The sequence below is a fragment of the Python bivittatus genome, unplaced genomic scaffold (assembly GCF_059951505.1).
Source record: "Python bivittatus isolate LINGU-HERP-01145 unplaced genomic scaffold, Pbiv_v1 ctg000200_np1212, whole genome shotgun sequence".
Lineage (NCBI taxonomy): Eukaryota > Metazoa > Chordata > Lepidosauria > Squamata > Pythonidae > Python > Python bivittatus.
In genome coordinates this window covers 16,039,889-16,059,387 of record NW_028277040.1, presented here as the reverse complement: position 1 = coordinate 16,059,387, position 19,499 = coordinate 16,039,889, and the positions used below count along the sequence as shown (strand labels likewise).

General features: G+C 38.1%; 1 protein-coding gene across 1 annotated transcript in view; it reads left to right on the top strand.

Moving 5' to 3' along the window:
• Window positions 1-19,499, top strand: part of ZNF804A (zinc finger protein 804A) — a 70,395-nt gene that overhangs the window by 32,634 nt on the left and 18,262 nt on the right. The window contains exon 3 of the mRNA XM_088135820.1: window positions 15,149-15,279. Coding sequence (XP_087991946.1) covers window positions 15,149-15,279 — 131 coding nt within the window. The remainder of the gene's footprint in view (window positions 1-15,148; window positions 15,280-19,499) is intronic.

Sequence of the window (19,499 nt, the reverse complement as noted above, 5' to 3'; positions counted from 1 at the left end):
AACCACTGTTCCCAACCCAACCCCTGAAGCTGGTCTCAAAGGATACCATGGTTGATAGTATTGAAGTGCTGAGAGATCAAGAAGTGCAAGGATGGATATACCAGCTCCACCCCGCTCTGCCCCAGTTCATCCACAAGTGTGACCAAGGCTGTCTCTGTACTAAATCATGGCCTGAAACCTGACTGAAACAGACTAGGTAAATTTTATGCATCAACACTAGAATATTTATGAACATTCCATGATATTAGAGCAACCAAGTGAAAGATGGAATTAGTATTGGGACCAAGTTCTCAGACAACAGGTAAATTTTTCTACAGTATACTATTGTATACTATACTATGTCTGTCTACCAGTTGACCGGCCTACCTACATACCTACCTGCCTGTTGCACATCAAAAATGATTCTAACAAGAGTCAGCTCTGAGGAATTATATTTTGAATCCTAATATTATTATGAAAGGGACAATTTCAGTTACAAATTATCAGAAACACTGAAAATGCATATGATTGATTTGTTTGAGGAACTTATCTTTTAATTTAAATTCACTCAATATAACTTCAAAGTTATTATTGTCCACAATGGAATAAGATTCTATTCATTCTTGCTTGAAGCTGTATGGGCAGTAATGGATTTGTATAAAGTATTTATCTCTCTGTGTTATAACTTCTACCTTTCTTTTAATATATCCTGTAATCTCTGCTTATTGTTATAGTTATAGCATGTTGTCTCTCCCCCCCTCCCCCATTTTTTGGTAGTAAGATTTGTTTTTCTAGTTGCCAGATTTGGACAAAGTGTAATGAGTCATTCTAGATTGATGTCCCCAAGTTTTATTAACATTAATCTCTAAATTTGGCAACTACTAGGCAGAGCTGTGTTTATTTTATTATGCCATTTCTAGAACTGACTGACACTGATACAACATTATATTAGGAGGAAAGCTGCCACAACCCTCTGGCTATAACAAAAATCAGATGGGTGCAATCTGATTATGAAATAGAGAACATTGTGTGTGGGTTTGTAGAAGAGCATTAAAAAACCTTCTGTCTTCCTGTGGATGTAATGTGTATATTGGTGTGGTTTAAGACAACTGTCTGAAGCTACTTAAAGGACCGTTAGGTCAAAATAAATGGGGGAAAAAGCAGTAGAAAGTTCAGTTAAGTCCCACAAAATAACCAAGAACTTTTTCAATAGATTCAATATAGTCATATGGCATCCCCTTCTGTCACCAAATGCATTTAGTAGCTTAAAAATATCCTGGGTTAATACCAAAGCATAGACAATCTCATGTTGACTTCACCACTACAGAACAAAGAAACTAAGAACATTGCCTGAAGGGATGTGCCTCATAATAATGACGTGCAGTGCCCCAAACTTGTGACAGCTTATAATTTAGTCCTCTATGCACCCACATTTTAAATTTATCTCTTATTCCCAAAACTGGATAGGAAGAATGAAGTGAAAACGATTAATGTAATCACCTGGTCCTATTGCACTTTATGATACATCTCAGTCTTACTATATTTCAGAGGAATCCTTTCTATGTTAGGCCATGTTTGTATCCTGATTAGTAATAGCTGTCAGGTCAGGACAAACAGTGGAAGGGGGGGGGGAGCCCCTTCTAATCCCTTTCATCACTGATACCGAACCCAACACAGAGATGACTTCTGTCAAGCATTACAGGGGGAATGGTAGACAACCTTTTCGGTGCCAAGGGGCCATACTAAACCATGTTGGGGAGAAGAAATGAAAGTATTGAAGAATCCCAAATTTTGCACTGCTTTTACACTATGGAATTGTAAGTCATTTGAATAAGCAATTGAACAATAGAATTGTGAAGCTTTTTGTAACAGAAACTTTTAATTTTTTAAAATTGCTTTAATTAAATGATACTGTCGTGCCGCTTTCATCAAATACCTGAGATTCTTTCATTAAAAAATACTTTGAAGGATACACAGTCTTCCTAACTATAATCATATTTCATGTAATACTTAATTAATTTGCTACAGTTTTTCAGAATATCCATTTATTTATTTATGCCCTTAATAAAAAAATAATGTTGTAAGTATGGATACAAATTACCGATCTTCCTGATTCATAAGGGAACATAACTGCACAATGCATGTTTATTAATTTATAACTCTACATTTTAAAAAACATGTTGCTTTATGTTGCAAGTGCTGAAATCCTTGAACTGGGTAGCTGACCATTTACCAACTAGAAAAGGAATGTACAGGGAATAATTAGGAACAATCTAAGCAACATGAGCAGAGAGGCACTTATTTTTGTGATCGGCTTGTATACACTTACACATTCCATAACTATGGGTTGAATCTGGTCCTTCATACCACAGTTTTCTGTCTTTCAGAAAAGAACAATTTCACTGAATGAATTATTTCTAAGATGAAAATGCTGTGCTATTTTAAGAGGCGTGCATTCTAAATGAATTGGAAACTGTAAACGTTTGACTCAAAAAACCTATGAGATACCATGTTTAAAATATTTCCTTAAACTGTTTGGGTGTTGGCTTTAGAATGCATCATTGCTGAGCATTGGCGTATATAAAACCCCATCTATAACATGTTCAAAGATCACTAGCAAAGATGGATATTACCTAACTAAAGAGCCAAAGCAGTGTTAATAGGCTTTTCCCTCCAGTGATTTTCTCATGCTTTTTTTTTATTCACTGAAAAAAAAGTGTGATTTTAGATAGGTACAGCAATAATTCAGCTAAATGTCCATTTGCAAGGGGGAAAAAAAAAACATAAAATGGGTGTTCCTGCACATTCTCAAAAGGTCATCCTTGGACCCAGCAGTACTGGACAATTTCCATCCAGTTTCCAACTTTCCCTTTCTGGGGAAGGTTGTTAAAAATATGGTAAACTTGCAGTTCTAGAGGGCTCTGGGGGAAGCAGATTATCTGGGCCTATTTCAGTTGGGTTTCAAGCTGGGATATAGTACCACTGTTGATCACACTTGTGGATGACCTCTGGTGGGCCTGGGATGGGGACAGTGTATCCATCCTGGCTTTCCTTGATCGCTCATCCATCAGCAGGGCCAAATATTATCAATATGCCGATGATACTCAGTTATACTTCTTTCCCAGTCTTGATAGGGAAGAATCAGCTTTATCTCAGCCCTGAAAAACCGAGTGACTGTGTTTAGGGCACTGTGCATCTAATGATCTTCCAACATTTACCCTAGTTGAGGAACACTCTCCAAAGCAAAGTTGGTGCGCAATCTGGAGGTTCTCTTGGACTCATGGCTCCTGTTTGAGGAGCAGGTGGCAGCTGTGGCCAAGAGAGCCTTTGCACAATTACAACTTGTGCACCAGTTGCACCCATTCCTAGATTGGGAGGCACTGCTCATGGACACTCATGCCTTAGTCACCTCCCATTTGGACTGTTGCAACACACTCTGTATGAGGCTTCCCTTGAATAGCTTTGGAAGCTCAGCTGGTCCAAAATGCAGAAGCATGTGCAGTATCGGGTGCTCAATGGTTCAGCCATGTAAGTACACTCCTATGTGAGCTGCACTAGCTCCCATTGGACTTCCAGGTGCAATTCAGGATCTGGTTGTCACCTTTAAAGCCCTACACAGCAGGGCCAGGTTACTTACAGGACCACCTCTCCCTGACAGTTTCCACTCATCCACCAGATAGGGCAGAGTGGGCATGCTCTGGGGCTCCCCAGTAAAGCAGTGTCACCCGGCAATCTTAGGCAGCATGCCTTGTCTGTGATGATACCCATCTTAAGGAACAGCCTCCCTCCTGACCTTGCTAGCTTTCCAGAAGGCTATTGTGATGGAATGGAATCATGAAGGCCAGACTCAGGGAGAAAAACATTTTCTTTCATCTCCTGAGTCGCGGGGGAGAGATAAGAGGATGAGGCTGGCACCTCCCTGAGGAATTCACAGTGTTGTGGCTGGCATTGCTTGGGAACTGGGGTTTCAGTCTGGGAAGATTCTTGCTAGAGGTTGTAGCTAATAAACATTGCTGGACTGAATTTACAGGGTCTCTTGGAGTTCCTTGGGCTAGGCCTGACAGCTATGAAGTTCTGGCTATTCCACAAGGCAGAGCTCTGATGTAGGTGCAGATGAAGCTGTCATGTTGCTGTTGAGGGTTTTTTTTAGGGGCCAAAACTTGGTCTTTTTATGTAATGTGTTGTGATTTGGGTTCTGTTTTTATATGTCCACCACCCAGAGTGCCTTGGTAGATGTGTGACCATAAAAATATGTATGTATGTATGTATGTATGTATGTATGTATGCATGTATTTATGTATGTATATAAACAATGAAGCAGCGCTGCCAGCCCGGTTTCCTCAATGAACTGACAAGCACACTTACTAATTTTATTTATTATATTTTTAATCAACCCAATAATCAAAACTTATGACTTGAAGAGCACTTGGTTTTATCCTTCCTCCATCATCTCTCATTGCCTTATTCGAACAATACATTTGCTGATCCAGGTGCAATCTTAGCAGTATAGGCAGGAAGATCTGAAGGCAAAGAATCACTTGTGTAAAGTTGAGCTCCTGGCAAAGGAGGCAGAAACACCTTTCATCTTATCTTCTTTTCCGTTTTTATTCTTTTGATTTCCTTTCTCATGGGAACCAATGAAAACTAAATGTTATACTCCAATTCAAAGGCTGCTATTTCAGCACCTGCACCAGTGCCACCACACTGTTAACTTGAACACACACATATTTCCCTGACATCAGAAAAGCAAAGGCTTCAGCTGTTCCTGTGGAGATGAGGAGGCATCTGTGTTCCCATTGGATAGCTCTTTTATTGCCTTTGGAAGGAAGAATTTGGGACTGGATACCTCTCCAGTTACTTTGGGTTTACCACTTTACTGTTTATAAATCTAAAAAAAAAAAAAAAAAAGTTTCAAGACAGATAGAACCCTCCTTCAGGTGTGGGGGAAATACTCCCCCTCCCCAATACCTGGTTGATACTTTGCCAAGTCAGTATTTTAAACACCAAGGATTCTATACCCAAAATAAAGGTTAAATCATTTAATGGTGGCCCAGTTGGACATGGAACTGATCAAAGAATTCCATGTTCACTGGAAATATATTTAGAGTCCCATGGTTTTTAATAATTAGCCAGTCATGGATTCTGAAATATTGTAAACCAAAATTCAGTGATCCAAATTTCTTGCTTACTAAAGGAGGTTGTCATGCCGTTGGTACTCTTAAGTGCCTAACATCTTCAGTGATCCAAATGGATTGTAATTGAATTCTAAACTCCTTTTAGTATTAGGCTGAATTAATCACGGTGTATACTCAGAAAATTGCCCAGGGCTCCACTAGAGGGATCCTGATTAGGGTCACTGTCTAGAACATTATTTAAAGGAAAGAAAAATAATGGACCACTGCTGATACTCTTTAAAAAAGACAGGTAAACTAGTTCAGCATGTCTTAATGTGTTCAAGCAGCACAGTCAGGATAGTTTGTCTGGAACAAATAATTATACAGCAATCAGAGGAACTAAAAACAAGATTCCCTAATATTAAAGTGTTCTGTTCTTTGAACAGTTATAGTTGATGTCCTTACTCTCTTATTCCCAGTACTACTGACATCTGTATATCTGCCCTTGGTCCTGTGATTTTCCCACCTATGTCAAAGTTTCCACTCACTCAGAGAAGCTTCAGCCCACTACCCAACCCCACCCCAGAAACAGAACCCTAACCCTTCCTTGAATTTCTGCCATCCATTTTCATTTTCATTTCCATTTCCATTGATTGATTGATTGACTGATTATGCTTCTAATGTTTTTCTGTATGCCTTCCTGACTCCTGCTATAGTTTCAGGGACTTCTAAAATTTGTCCCCTTCTGTGAGACAGGCCATGTTCCTCTCGATTGTCTTACAGCCAACTATGAACCCAACAAGGTTACAACTTGACATACCACCAGATATCCATTTCACAATAACTCTCATTGTCAATTGAGTCTACCCCAAATCCCATAGCATTGTTGTACTTTCATTTCATAAAAACAAAGAGTTGGAAGGAGCTATTAGGCCATCAAGGACAACTTTTTATTGAGTTTTTATTTTTATTGAGGAAATCTAAATGAAAACACCTAGCAGGTGGTTGTCTAGCCTCTGCTTCAGCTTCATCCAGTGAAGGAAAGTCTACCATCTCTCTAAGTAATTGTTTTCACTATAGGTCTTAACATTCCTTCCAATACTTGTAAATATATAAACATCTTTTTTTTTTTTAAGACTAAACATACCACATTTCTCTCCCTGCAAAGATTGCACTAATGCTCCTCTGATAGTCCTCTGCACCTGTTCCAGTTTCTCTGAATATTGCTTCAATGTGGTATCTAGTACTGGACATAGTACTCAATGTGCAGCTTAACTAATGTTGAATTTAGTAGAACTATTTTTCACTGTGGTTTGGAAACTATACTGTATTGTTGAAACCTAAATCATATTTGCCTTTTTGGCAGCCACCTCATGCTGATTCAGTCCCAAGTTGCTAATCAAGTATTTTAAGATGTGAAATCATCTTTCAGTGAGGCAGCCACCTCATGCTGACTGATATTCAGCTTGTGATCAGCCACAATTCCAAGACATTTTCACACATAGTATTCTCTACCCTATACCTGTGCATTTGATTTCTTTTGTCTAAATGAAGAACTTTGCATTTGTCTTGCTTGAAGTTAAGCTTGAAGTTTGTTAACAGGCTCATTGAGAGTCAGGCAACATACACATTTAAAAATATATCATCATCATCATCATCATCATCATCATCATCATCATCATCATCATCCCAGTTCTCTAACCTGTCCAGATAATTTTGAATTTTATGTTTGCCGTCTACAGTACTAGCTATCTCACCCTGTTTTGTGTTATCTGCAATGTGATAAGCATTCTGTTTCTCCAGCCAAGGCATTAATACAGGGGTTTTATCTAGCCAGTTTGGTTTGGTTCATATGAATCAGCTGTTAAATATTTTCTAAGTTAACATCTCATTCTTTGGTCAATGATTTTCTTTCTCACAGTGAGAAGGGAAGCAAACAGTTTATGCACACAACTCATGAAAATGGGGTAGAAGGGAAGAGAAAGATAGAGGATAGAAAGTTTATGATTTCATACCTTGAAATATTTGGTTGGGACTGTGAGAAAGGCTGGGAACATAGTGCTTTGAACCACTGAAGGCTGGGAGGAAAAAAACATGTGTGCCAAGTAACCTCAAGAATAGATGCCAAGCATGGCCCATTGCAAGTTAGAAGCCCTGTTGATCTGTTATGCTGATAGAAACAGATGTAACCACTAGTTTTAGTAAACATGTGTCCACATTTTAACTCATGGGGGGAGAGAGAGAGAGAGAGAGAAGTATGGGAAAGGAAAAGTTTCAAGGCTCATGATATCAGCAGGAACTACCTAAGTAATGAGTACACATTTTGCAATTCTGTTGCATCTGGCTGATGTGATCATCTAAGCTTACCTAGGAGAAACCATATTGAACATGGGAGCTTATTTCCCAGTGAACTTATTTAGGCTGGTGGTGCTTCCTCAAAGAGGGAAGCAGAACTAAGGGAAGCAGGTTCAGCCCTGGTTTTAGTCTGCTGAAAGGTTGATGAGTGTCATTAGTGATCATCCACAGTGCTAGTAGGATGGTGTCAGGATAAATTCTATCTAAAACACTCTTATTTTGGCTCTCCCTTTATTTCTATTTATTTTAAACCAAGAGTTGGGTTTTGCAGCTTATATTTATCAAAGGCATAGGGAGTTGACAGAAGGGAAGGGCTCCCTCCCAGAGCCCTAGATGTGATATTTTGAAAATGTTGGTAATCTGATAGGAAGGGGAATAAAACCCTAAAATCACTCACCTTTTACCTCAAGTAATGTGGATGAAAAATGAAATGTGTGCGTGCTTTAGGATCCCTAAAAACAAAACATACACTCTGAAGGAAGTGCATATGATAATGAATGATCATAGGAACTGTTACCTAATTTAAGTAAAACTCTGCATTAAATAAAATCTTACCAGAGCATCTAACAGACATGTTAATCAGACCATATTTTATTAACTTGCAAATCAAAAGGGACAGAGGTTTCTCATAATCTACTAGGGAAGTTACTTAATCCAAAAATGAAGTCAGCCAAGACCTATTTTCAACAAATGCTAATTTGTGGGAATCACCACATTGTTTTAAAGGTATTTAAAGTCAATCATTTTAGATTTCCTCTGAAACCTTGCCAGGTATTGATGTCTGATTGGTCATAATTCACTGGGTCCTTTTTTTCTCTCCCAAGTTTTAAATCTTTGACCTTCTTCTCAACAGATATGTAAGTTACTCATTTCTCAGCTACTTGTTCCTTGTTTACAAGACTGCTTTCTCTGGTATGAGACTCACCTCACCCACTTCAACCCTAATAACTCATTCAACATGAATAGATATTCCCGGATTATTTTTCTGTGAAGCTCAAGCTGCAATGTGTAATCCTGCTCCTTCAACCAGTTCTTGACAATATATTCTGATTTGGTCCAGAGGATAATATGTTTACATTCTTCTTTTGTGGCTACATTAATACTCAAAGAACAGAACATGTATATTAAATCAGCTACAGTACTTGGATTTTAAAGAGAGAGAAGGAATGTAAAGAGTACCCAGGGTCATCACTGCATAATCTTCTCTCTTCTGATGGAGTCAGAAATCCATAGAAGAACTGGCTTTCATAAAAAGAAGTCTCAGAGTCTGGATTTCTACAGTTTAAAAGTTCCAGAGGTTTTGTTCAACATTAATTACATAGTTACTTTCTAACTGCTAGAGACTATAAAGTTTCTTAAGCTCCATCTGAGGAATAGTTATAGTAGAAGTCATGATTATTTAAATGGCTGTACAATGTATTGGTCCTCATAAAGAATTCCTTAAAAAGTCAGAATGGACCATTGAAATGACAACTGTCTCAAGTATAATAATTCACTTTGCCTTTTTTCTTGGCATCTTTTAAAGGATTATGAAAGCATATGAACAAACAAATGGCACCAAGCTAGTATCACTCAAAATGAGAAAGGGAGCACATGGAAACAATAAAGAGCAAATACATTTTGGTATGGTATGAAATGTATTTCATAAAGATTCCTATTAAGGAAAGGAAAGGAAAGGAAAGGAAAGGAAAGGAAAGGAAAGGAAAGGAAAGGAAAGGAAAGGAAAGGAAAGGAAAGGAAAGGAAAGGAAAGGAAAGGACATCTCCAATTGTATTAGCACTGCCAGCTACCACTATAAATAGCAGAGTTAAATTAGGCTACTTCCATGCAGGATTATATCTCAGTACTAACCCTAACCCTAGGAACAGCCATTGGCCCTTGTTGAAAAAGTGAATGCTGATCCACATAAACTTAAATCTCATTTAACAGGACTTATATTTTCTAATTACCATAATATCTTATACAAGTTATTCTGTTATATACTTCTTTCTAATTAAATTCTTAGCAGGCCTATAAATAGAGGAGTGAGAGAGATGGGAGATGGAGAATAAGGAAGGAGAGGAAGAATTGACATTGCAGAAGACTCAAGGTCCCCAGAGACTTTGTGGCTCTATTTAAATTCTGAAAACTAGTATTAAATGACAACTGCAGTCATCACTTCCTATCCCCTCATTAATCACTTTACACACATGGTTGGGTGCTTTGTCTGATCCAAACAAGACAGTTCTCAAGTTTTTAAAACAAAGAACAGAAATAAGTTAACAACAAAAGCCAAACTTGGAGCCTGCAATGGGTGAGAGCTAAAACTGGTAAGGCAAGGACCAGCAATTCTCAGGCCAGAAAAAAACCAAAAAACCCTGTTATATAGATACTAAAAGTCCATTGACTCAAAAGGCAGGAGAAAAGAGCCTAGAATGTAAACCTTAGGGCACATTTATAGAAACAGCTTTATTTCGATATTCTGCAGCAGGCAGATCTTCTGCATATACATGCCTTTTTCATTGTATGCAGGAAAGCAGTTGATGAGCTAGGTCATATCTGTGAAGCTTAAGTTATAAGCAACTTCCTGAATACAAGGGTTAAGTGTCTGAAGTTTCAAGATTTATTGTCATGCTTTGTATGAAGTCTGATATACTGCACAGTAAGAACACAGGCATGGAGAAAAGGAAATTTAATCATTAGGTTCTAAAATAACATGAAAGGAAGACATCCCCTTTAAGCTTGGTTCTTGCAAAGAAGCAAAACTCCGATAGGAGAATTTAAAACTCTAGGAAAACTAAGAGCAGTGCAATTAAAAAAAAATCTTTCAGGAAAGCTGAAAGATCTAATGGGAAAGAATATCAATGAAGAAAAAAGCCCAGGAGACACCCTACATAAGATGAGATCTATCAATCCAAAACAAAGAATATATATAAGCATGGAATATGCTGAGTGTTTGTAGCTCTAACATCAAACAAGAATTTTCCAAATCACTGAATTTTGAGAAGTAATTACTTTTGAGAATTAATAAAGAGTGCCAAGTAAAGAACAGTCAGTTGACAAAGTTATGCTGCAGAACAAGGATTAAAAAGATCAGTTTATTTAGTTACAGAATGTAAGGTTTAGGGAAAACTCAGGTAACTTTTTATGTGAAAGGACTGAGATATAATTCTGGTTCTTTTTTTTTTTTTTCCCCATTACTCAAAGATAAAAGTCCTTCCCCATTTGCATCTAAGCATGGCATAAGAGACAGACTTAAGTGATCCTTAGTTGCACTGGTTTTGAGTAACGTTTACCCCCTTTCTTCTGACAATATCCAGGGCAACTTCAAGGTGTATAATAACTGTTAGGCTTTCTCACTGATTACCTTGATGGAAATCAGTTGACTGCTCTATCCAACAACAGAAGCAATGAAGGCAAGATTGGGTTTGGCAACAGGGATAGCAAAGTACATGCAGGTATAGTTTCCTGCCAAGTCAAAGATGGGTGGACAGAGCCTCAACTCATCAGTGGGAAAACCCAACATGTCCTTTAATCTTAGGCTTATCCTGTCCAATCCCATCCAGTGTTTTGCACTATGTGTCTATTTTGAATCTCAGGGTAAAATAACATACATTGCATTAATTATTTGGAATGCAACTAAGCTTCTCATTGTTAATTTATTATGTTTCACTTAATCTTAAATAAATGCACAAGCTTTAATCCAGATCAAGGTAACTATGGAAGAAATATAATTTAAACTAATCCCCACTTGCTTGCTTTCCAAAGGATCCCCCCTCCACTTTGCACAAGAGTGCAAGCTGCCCAGAGTTATGTTTCAAAATGGGTGGCCATACAAATCTGATAGATAGATAGATAGATAGATAGATAGATAGATAGATAGATAGATAGATAGATAGATAGATAGATAGATAGATATGGATAAACAGCTAGAGATAGATAAGGTTTCTAGGGGTGCCTTTTTACCTAACCCATGTGTGTGTGTGTGTGTGTGTGTGGGTGGGTGGGTGGGTAGGTGAGGGTGAGAGAGAGAGAGAGATCAGGCAGAATAGTTAAGAGTAAGGTTAGCCTCTTATCTCATGTGCTGTGGTCCATTATCGTTATCATCATAAATAAATAAATAAATGATGGCAAGAATGACAGACTGGACAAGAAGAAAGCCATTTGGCCTTGAGGTCTAGTAAATTCACAGTACATTCTTCCTACCTCTGGGCTAGAGCAAAGACAGGATTGGAAATGGACATGCTGTAGCCCTATAGCAGCTAACCAGTTTGGAGTATCTACAACATGTGGGAGGAGACTCTGCCAAAAAGTAGGAAGAATACATCTGGCCAGTTGGGTACCCCTCAGGAGTGATCAGATGGTCTGTCTTATCACATGGGAACCTCATCAGAAAACAGCATGAGCCAGACAAAACCAGGAAAGTGGAAAAGGCATGGCATCTGAGACTGGACAAAAGTGGTGAATTCCTAAATGTGGCGAATTCCCATTTTGCCTCTGTATTTTAAAAAGTTTAAATAGTTCTCTAATATCTGTATATTTCACAAAAATTTTCTTTTAATCAAAAGCATTTTGTAGAGTTTTCAAAACGTGTGTATATTGGATTCATTTTTCCATAACATATTTTTTTACTGGAGAACTATATATTTTCACTGGATTACTTACTTTCAATGCATGTTTCTGGTTTTAAAATGCAGAATTATATAAATACATATTAAAATGCAAAATGAATAATATTCTCCCCATTACTAGTTTTATTTCTATAATAATTCATTACTAAGAAAATATGTGATTACATTAATACCATTGCTCAGATACACAACAAAATACATATTCCAGTTATACTTGAAAATCAGAGCAAGCCTTTTTGTAATCAAGCCATAGGGCATAGCACTGAGAAATTCGGCTTTCCTGAAAAAAAGAGAAAACTTGAATTCTGTTTCTTTGCAGGTATGCATGTTACTCTGAAAACCTCTCTCCTGCAATTTGTTTATCCCAATATCTGTCATCACAGGCTTCACCTTTATGAATTCAAACTTGCCAAAAAAAACCTTGTCATAGCAGCTGGTAGCAGCTTTAGGGCAGCCTTGCAGGAGAAGAGCACCTTAGTGTAAATATTTGTTTTAAAAGATTGCCCTTAATAAAGTAGTACAGTGTTTGATTGATTCATCTGGTCATTTTTATTACACTAATGGAATGTGTTTATCTTCCAAGATTGAACATGTAATGGGTTTGATTTTTGGAGCTTGTTTGGATACACAGTAGATTGAAAAGTTTGAACTTTGATTAATTTAATTGAATGACTATGGGCATTTCTACACTGCAGCCTTAAGCTGTTCCTGTGCTGTGTCTAGGAGAGCTGGACTCTAAAATAGATTAAGAAAATACTGTCTGGATTAGGACACTTTGGCCAGGTGTTCATCTTGGACTGACTGCTACTATAGCCCCACACTGGACAATTCTTCTGCTGCTATACCATCCCAACTTCCTAACATGTTAGGGCAATTGTTGGACATCTGAGCCCAAGCAAGACAGAGTTAGTTTGTACACTGGGGTTTTCTGTTGATGCCAGAGTAGTTTCTGGATGGGCAGGCACACCCCGGGAAGGAGCAAGTTTGCAATTTGGGGATTTTTCAAGACTCATGGCACTTGCTTGAGCAACAAGCAGAGGCCATGGGCAGTGGGACTTTTGTTCAGCTTTGGTTGATGCATCAGTTGTCACCCAACCTGGTCAGGAGGACCTAAATACAGTAATCCATGCCCTCATTACCATCCAGTTGGGCTGCCCTTAAAGACTACTTGGAAACAGCAACAAGTCTAATGACAGCAATTAGACATCTCCAGCAGCCTCCAGGCACTGTGACAGGATCTTGACCATATAGCTTGGTTGTCTAGGGTGGAGATGTATAATTGATATTGTTGGTGTATCAATGATGCCTCACTCCATGTTGTTCCATGACCTCACCAAGCAGCTTTATGCAGATGTTAGAATAGGAGCAAGGAGAGTGATGATCCCTGAGGCACTCCTCAAAGCAGGGGCCTTGGGCTACAGCTTCCCTCTCATTAACACTTATTGGAATCAGCTCTGGAGAAAGGACCAGAACCATTGCAAAACAGTGCCCATTCCCAGCCCTCAGATTCAGTCCAGAAATATGCCATTATCATAGGTAGTGAAAGGCACTAATTAACTGAGAAGGACCAGGATGGCTGCATCATCCCCATCCCAGTCCTGCCAGAGGTCATCCACAAGCATGCTCAGTGTACCTCTGAATCAACTGAAAGAGGTCCAGATGATCTGCTTCCTCCAGGGTCCTTTGAAACTGCAGCCTGACCACCTTTTTCACAAAGAAGGTTGGAGTTTGGTTGGAAATGATCTTATCTTGTTGCACCCAGCAATGGCTTCTTGAAGAAGAGGGGAGATCACCATCTCATCTTAAAAACCTCTTCCTCAGTAATAAGCCACAGTTGATTGGGTTTGTATGATAAACAAACCCATAAACCATGGTTTCTAGTCATAATGGTTAACTGAATAAAAATGCTAAGTCAAGAAGAAACCAACACATTTTAACTTATTGTGAGGTGCAGACCAGGCAATTGTTTTGCTCTGCTTTTCATGTATAGTATAAGACCACAAACCTGCTGGGATGAAAGCCCATTGAATTCAGTGGAGTTAACTTCTGATTGATAAAATACATAGGATTGCATGGTGAGATACTTTCAGTAGACAATTAAAAAGACATTTAATAAAGAAAGACTAAATATTAGACCTTGCAATGGGAATCTTCCAGTCAAACAATTAATTTTAAACGGAGGATTTCTCAGGGGAAACTGCAGATTTATAAGGCAGAGTGCTTTTGGAAATAAACAATCCCAAGGGCTGCACCTTCCTTAAAATGTTAGGAATTCTGTCTCATTTTAAACTAATATTTTTAAAATAAAGGAATAGAGCATTTTACTTAGTCTCTGCAGGAAACATATTTTTTCCTGAACAATTTTCATTGGATTTCATGGGAAAAAATGGCTGTTGAAATTTAATTCAAGGAGAAGAGAATCTCAGTAATATTCTCAGAATGTGTTGTTCTGGCACTTACCTGGTTAGGGGAATGGGCAAATTGTGTTTAAGAATGCCTTATGTTTCATTGCACAATAATTGTTCCAGCAGCCTGCATTTGCTAACTTCCCATGCATCAATTAAATCCTAATGGAAGACAGCGCAGAAAAGTCCTCCTCTAAGCTGTTTCCACCTTAGGAACTGTGAGTAGCCCGGGAACCTTCAGAGTGATGAAACAATGTGAAACAAACAAGAAAAAATAACCACTGCAGCCACTTCCAACATATTTATCAATAAAGTAAGCTCAAAAATACCACCCAGAGAAATGAGAAATAAATTCTTAAGTAGCCTGGGAATAAGATAGGAAAATGGAGCACAGAAATTACACAGAAAGAGAACTTTTGAGAAATTGCAAGGCAGGTTTTGGCACAGTATTAATTGTACTACATAAAAGATATAAGCAGCTCCAAATTTCTTGACCAATTTTTCAAAAAGTACATCACAGCCATGCCAAAGCACATTCATTTTTCCCCCTATCAATATTTATAAATAGGGTAATCCAAACCAAATAATAGTTTCTAGTATTGCAAAGTGTTATCTTCACAGAAGTTCCTTTCTTTGCATTAATATTTTTTTTTTTTTCTTGCTTGCTTCCAATTATTTCTAACAGAGGCTCAAGGAGCTAAAACAGAGGGAGTTTGCTCGGAATGTAGCATCCAAATCAAGAAAGGATGAAAAGAAACAAGAGAAAGCTCTTCAACGCTTACACAAGTTAGCTGAACTCAGAAAAGAAGCTGCATGGTGAGTGAGAAGTTACTGAAAGGCAAAGAGAAGGAAAGAAAAAAAAGGCAGGAAGAATGTAACTGACTATCGTGATCCCAAACCAGAACAACAAATATTATTTTTTTTTCCTTTTTTTCTGACAAACTATTCCTGGTAATTAGATTTGGCACAATGCAAAGAAATAAGCATTTTAAAATTATTTTTGCAGGAAAGCGAAACAAGTATTTTAGTTAAACATATATCATGGGTAGTGATGTCTGTGGGATGGCAGAAGTGTTGTTTCAATGCAAACTCCCCATCTCTATCCCATGAGTCTATTATCAGTTAGTTAGTAGTCCTGGTAATGATTTCATTACCAAGTAATCCTGGTCTTACATTGAGTTTCCCCCACCCATGAGTTTTTGGATCATTGTGGCCTTAAACTACTTAGCTGCTAACATTAACATTGAATTAATTTAATGAATTAAAATTAACATGAAGTTAACAGAAGTATACCATTTGAAAATTACAACTTCATTATGTAAATTTCACACACATGATGTCCCATGCATCTATTAAAGGGATGGAACTGATGTTGCAATGCCATAAAGCTTCTTCCATCATTTTGAGAAACCTCTCCAGTCCCACAGATGCCTCTGCTTTTGGGGAGGCACTTTGCACAAGCCTTCAGAGAAGCAAAGGACCTCTTCAGACGTGCAGAATTCTAGAATTTGCCTTCAGGTTACAGTTTGGTCAGCAGTTTTAATTAATGTAACCCTTGTTTCTTTCACATTCTCCATCACTGGAACTCCACTTAAGTTAAATTAATATATTTTAATTAACTTTATGCTTTCTCCTACCTACTGCTTTGATTGTGTTAAATGATCTGTTTTCTTCCAAACCATACAGTGTGGAAGAATCTGTCAGAGATGTTTGCACAGACAGAATCTAACTAGCTAGAATGGGTGACATTCAGGTTCTTCTTTTAACCTGATACACAGCAAGGATCTGGCTCACAGAAAATACTTAGCTTTATAGTATTCAGCTGAGTTGAAACAGTTTAAATCCAAGAATTTTGGTTTATCGTGTTGCAGCCTGGCTTTCCTTTTTCTCTTACTTCTCAAGCCTTTGTAACCTTTAAATAACTCACAGCTAGAGGGCCATATCCAATCCCCATGCTGTGCTAATGATTGTATTATACTTAATGGTATATTTATTAATGGGGGTACTTCAGAGAGGGTGAAGGACAGTGGATCAACCTATGTGTATACATATCTGAAATTGCAAGCTGGATCCCCAGGGTACAGTATACATTTAGACGCTGCTATAAATGTTTTAGAACTGCAGTTAAAAAGTACTACGTGCTACATCAGAGAAAATGCAAGCCTGGCTGGTCGAGGATAGCTGTGACTCTTAGAGTAACTATTTCGAAAGACTACAGGAGGTTCTATGCTCATATTCTCACAACAACTTTTGTATCTAATAAGAGGTGTTTAAAGGTCATTTTAAAATTGCTACCACACCATGCATTCCAAAAAAGTAGTTACAAGCACTGGAGAGGGGGCTGTAGATTAACAGCAGAGGGCATCTTTTGCATATATGAGGCTTCTAATTCAGCTGTGATCCCTTCCTGGGAAATCATCCTGATCAGCAAGACACTGTCCAAGAGGGCCTAGACAGCCACTGCCACCTGAGACAGTGCCACAGAATTGTAGAGTGGGAAGGAGCCATTTACCCCATCAAATCAATTCCCTGCTAGGAACAGAAATCCAAATTAAACATCCATGATAGCTGGTTGTATAGTCTCTGCTAGAATATATGCAGTGAAAGGGGGGGCCACAACTTCCCTGGGTAATTGGTTATATTACTAAACTGCTCTTACAGTCAAAAAGTCCCCTCCCCCTCCCAATAAGTTAGAGTTAGTCTTACTGCAACTTAAATTCATTATTCCTCATCCTGCATTCCAGAATGAATAGGTTTTGACTTCCTGTGAAACATCCTTGCAGGTATTTTAAGAACACTATCATATCTTCTCTTATACTTCTAAAAGCTAAATGTGACCTGCTCCTTCAAATCATTCTTCATTTAGATTCTATTCTCTGACCATCCTAGCTGGATTTCTATAAGATGAATCCAGTTTATCCGAAGCGTTATTAAAGTGTGCTGTCAAGGATCAGACGCAGTTGTTGTGGTAAGGTCTGACCAATACAGAATAAAGTGAAGCTCTTGCTTCCCATGATTTGGAAATTTATCGATTTGCATATCGATGCAGCCTAAAATTACATTTGTGTTTTGGCAGTCGTATCAAACTGCGATCAGAGTTCCAAGATCCCTTTCACGCATATTATCCTCCATCTTATATTTGCACATTTGATTTTTTTCCCTAAGAACTTTGTATTTGACTTGATTACATTTCTTTAACCTATCACAATCAATTAAAATTTTCTGAAATTCTCTGATGTTTTAGTTTTCTAATCCAGTTCCGAATCTTCTGCAAATCTAGTATTTCACCCATTAATGAAATTGCTGAAGAGCACTGGGTCTAGGACCAAACAGTGCCAGTCCTCCTTTTAATTGCTTCTGTTCTTTTTGGATAAACTGCATTCTGCATTTGCTGTATTCCAGTTATAAGAAACATATCTCCAGATCTCACCTATTCAATTATGTTTTCTTTCCTGTAATAATTGAAGTTAATAATGTTCTTTTTTTTATTATTTTGAGCACAAGTACATAGCTAGCAAAGTTCATGAACAGTGTTCTTCCTGATGTTTCTGTCATTTCTGTCATTTCCTTCAAGAGGGCACAAGTCATTACTGGTCATCCTTGCATCAGAATTTTCTTCTCCACCCTGTGCCCCTGATGAACTCATCCTCAAGAATCTCACATTCTGTGATCAAACATCATTTCTTCTCCTTGTGAGATGCAGTGAACTCATATTAGTTTACCATCCAGAAAATGCTGATCATGATCCTGGAGACCAAATCCCTTCCACAGACACCGTTTTGATAGGCAGTCATTCATTTGCCATATTCTTCTTTCCCTTTCCAGTCCTTTTTCATGGACTCAAAGGATAAATGAGAACACCACCTGAGCTCAGGAGTTGTTTAGCTTCCTTCCCCTGGTTTCAAAGCTGCCTCTAATTGCTCTTGGCAGTATCCTCCCTGATCCAAAAATCAAGTTCAAGACAAGCTCTACCTTTCTCTGACAGAGAAAGCCTTTGGAAAACTCTCAGCTGTTATTCTGTCCTTGTAGCTTTCAGATAATTGTCTAGTTCGTGTGCCCAGATATATGGGAAGGGAGCTAGTGTTAAATGTAGACTGGAATCACAGTGCATTTTCCATAAAAGAAGGTTACATTAGACCAAATGAAAGATTCAGCAACTAAATATGTGCTCAATTTTCAAAGACACAGAACTCTTGCATGGAAAGAAATGTGACTTAACATACTAATGAGACTGAGCGGAATACCTGAATATTTTTCAGCACACCTCTCAGTATGGTAAAGTTCTATTAGGTCCATGTTGCTATATTTCTTTTTTAAATTGTAATTGTCTTTACCACAATAAATATTAATGCATTTTATTTATATCAAAATCCCTCAAGCCTCCCCAGTAAACAGCAGGGGTTCTTTGTGAGGAATGTAGAGTGCTACTAAAACTAACTTAAAATGTCAAGCAGTTGCACACATTGATCTGTGTTCCAGAAGCTTTGGCAATATTTAATGCAGGAGTAATTTTAAAAATTCCAAGAGGAAAGAAAATGTTAGAGAATGGTTTATATATGCAGGTTTTATCTAACAGAAATTCTGCTGTTGATCAGGGCATTAGGGTCAGTCATCAATGGACAATTACCAAGATCCATAGTTCAAGAAGGCTACAACTGGGAGCCTCTTAACTATTATAGCTCATCAACCTTGTGTGGCTGACTGGTGTCTCTAGAAACCAGTAAGGAAGGGAAAGAAAGGGAAGATGCAAAGCATCCATTCACTCTCATTCTCCCTGCTTTTCTACAACTTATTGAGCTCTAGTTGTGTTTGGAGTATGGGTCCAAGATTTCTCAGTCACTGTGAGTTGTTATCTTAATATATTTGCAGAACACCAAAATAGGGAATGCTAAACTTTCCCATTAGGCAGCTATGGATATTAAGCTCAGAGGAAAAGGACAAATCAAGGGAAGGAGGGAATAGAAATGAGGAAGGGTGGCCACTGAGGACATCTTCCTCAAGCATCTCTCAGGCTCTGGAACTACTTCTGGGCAGAG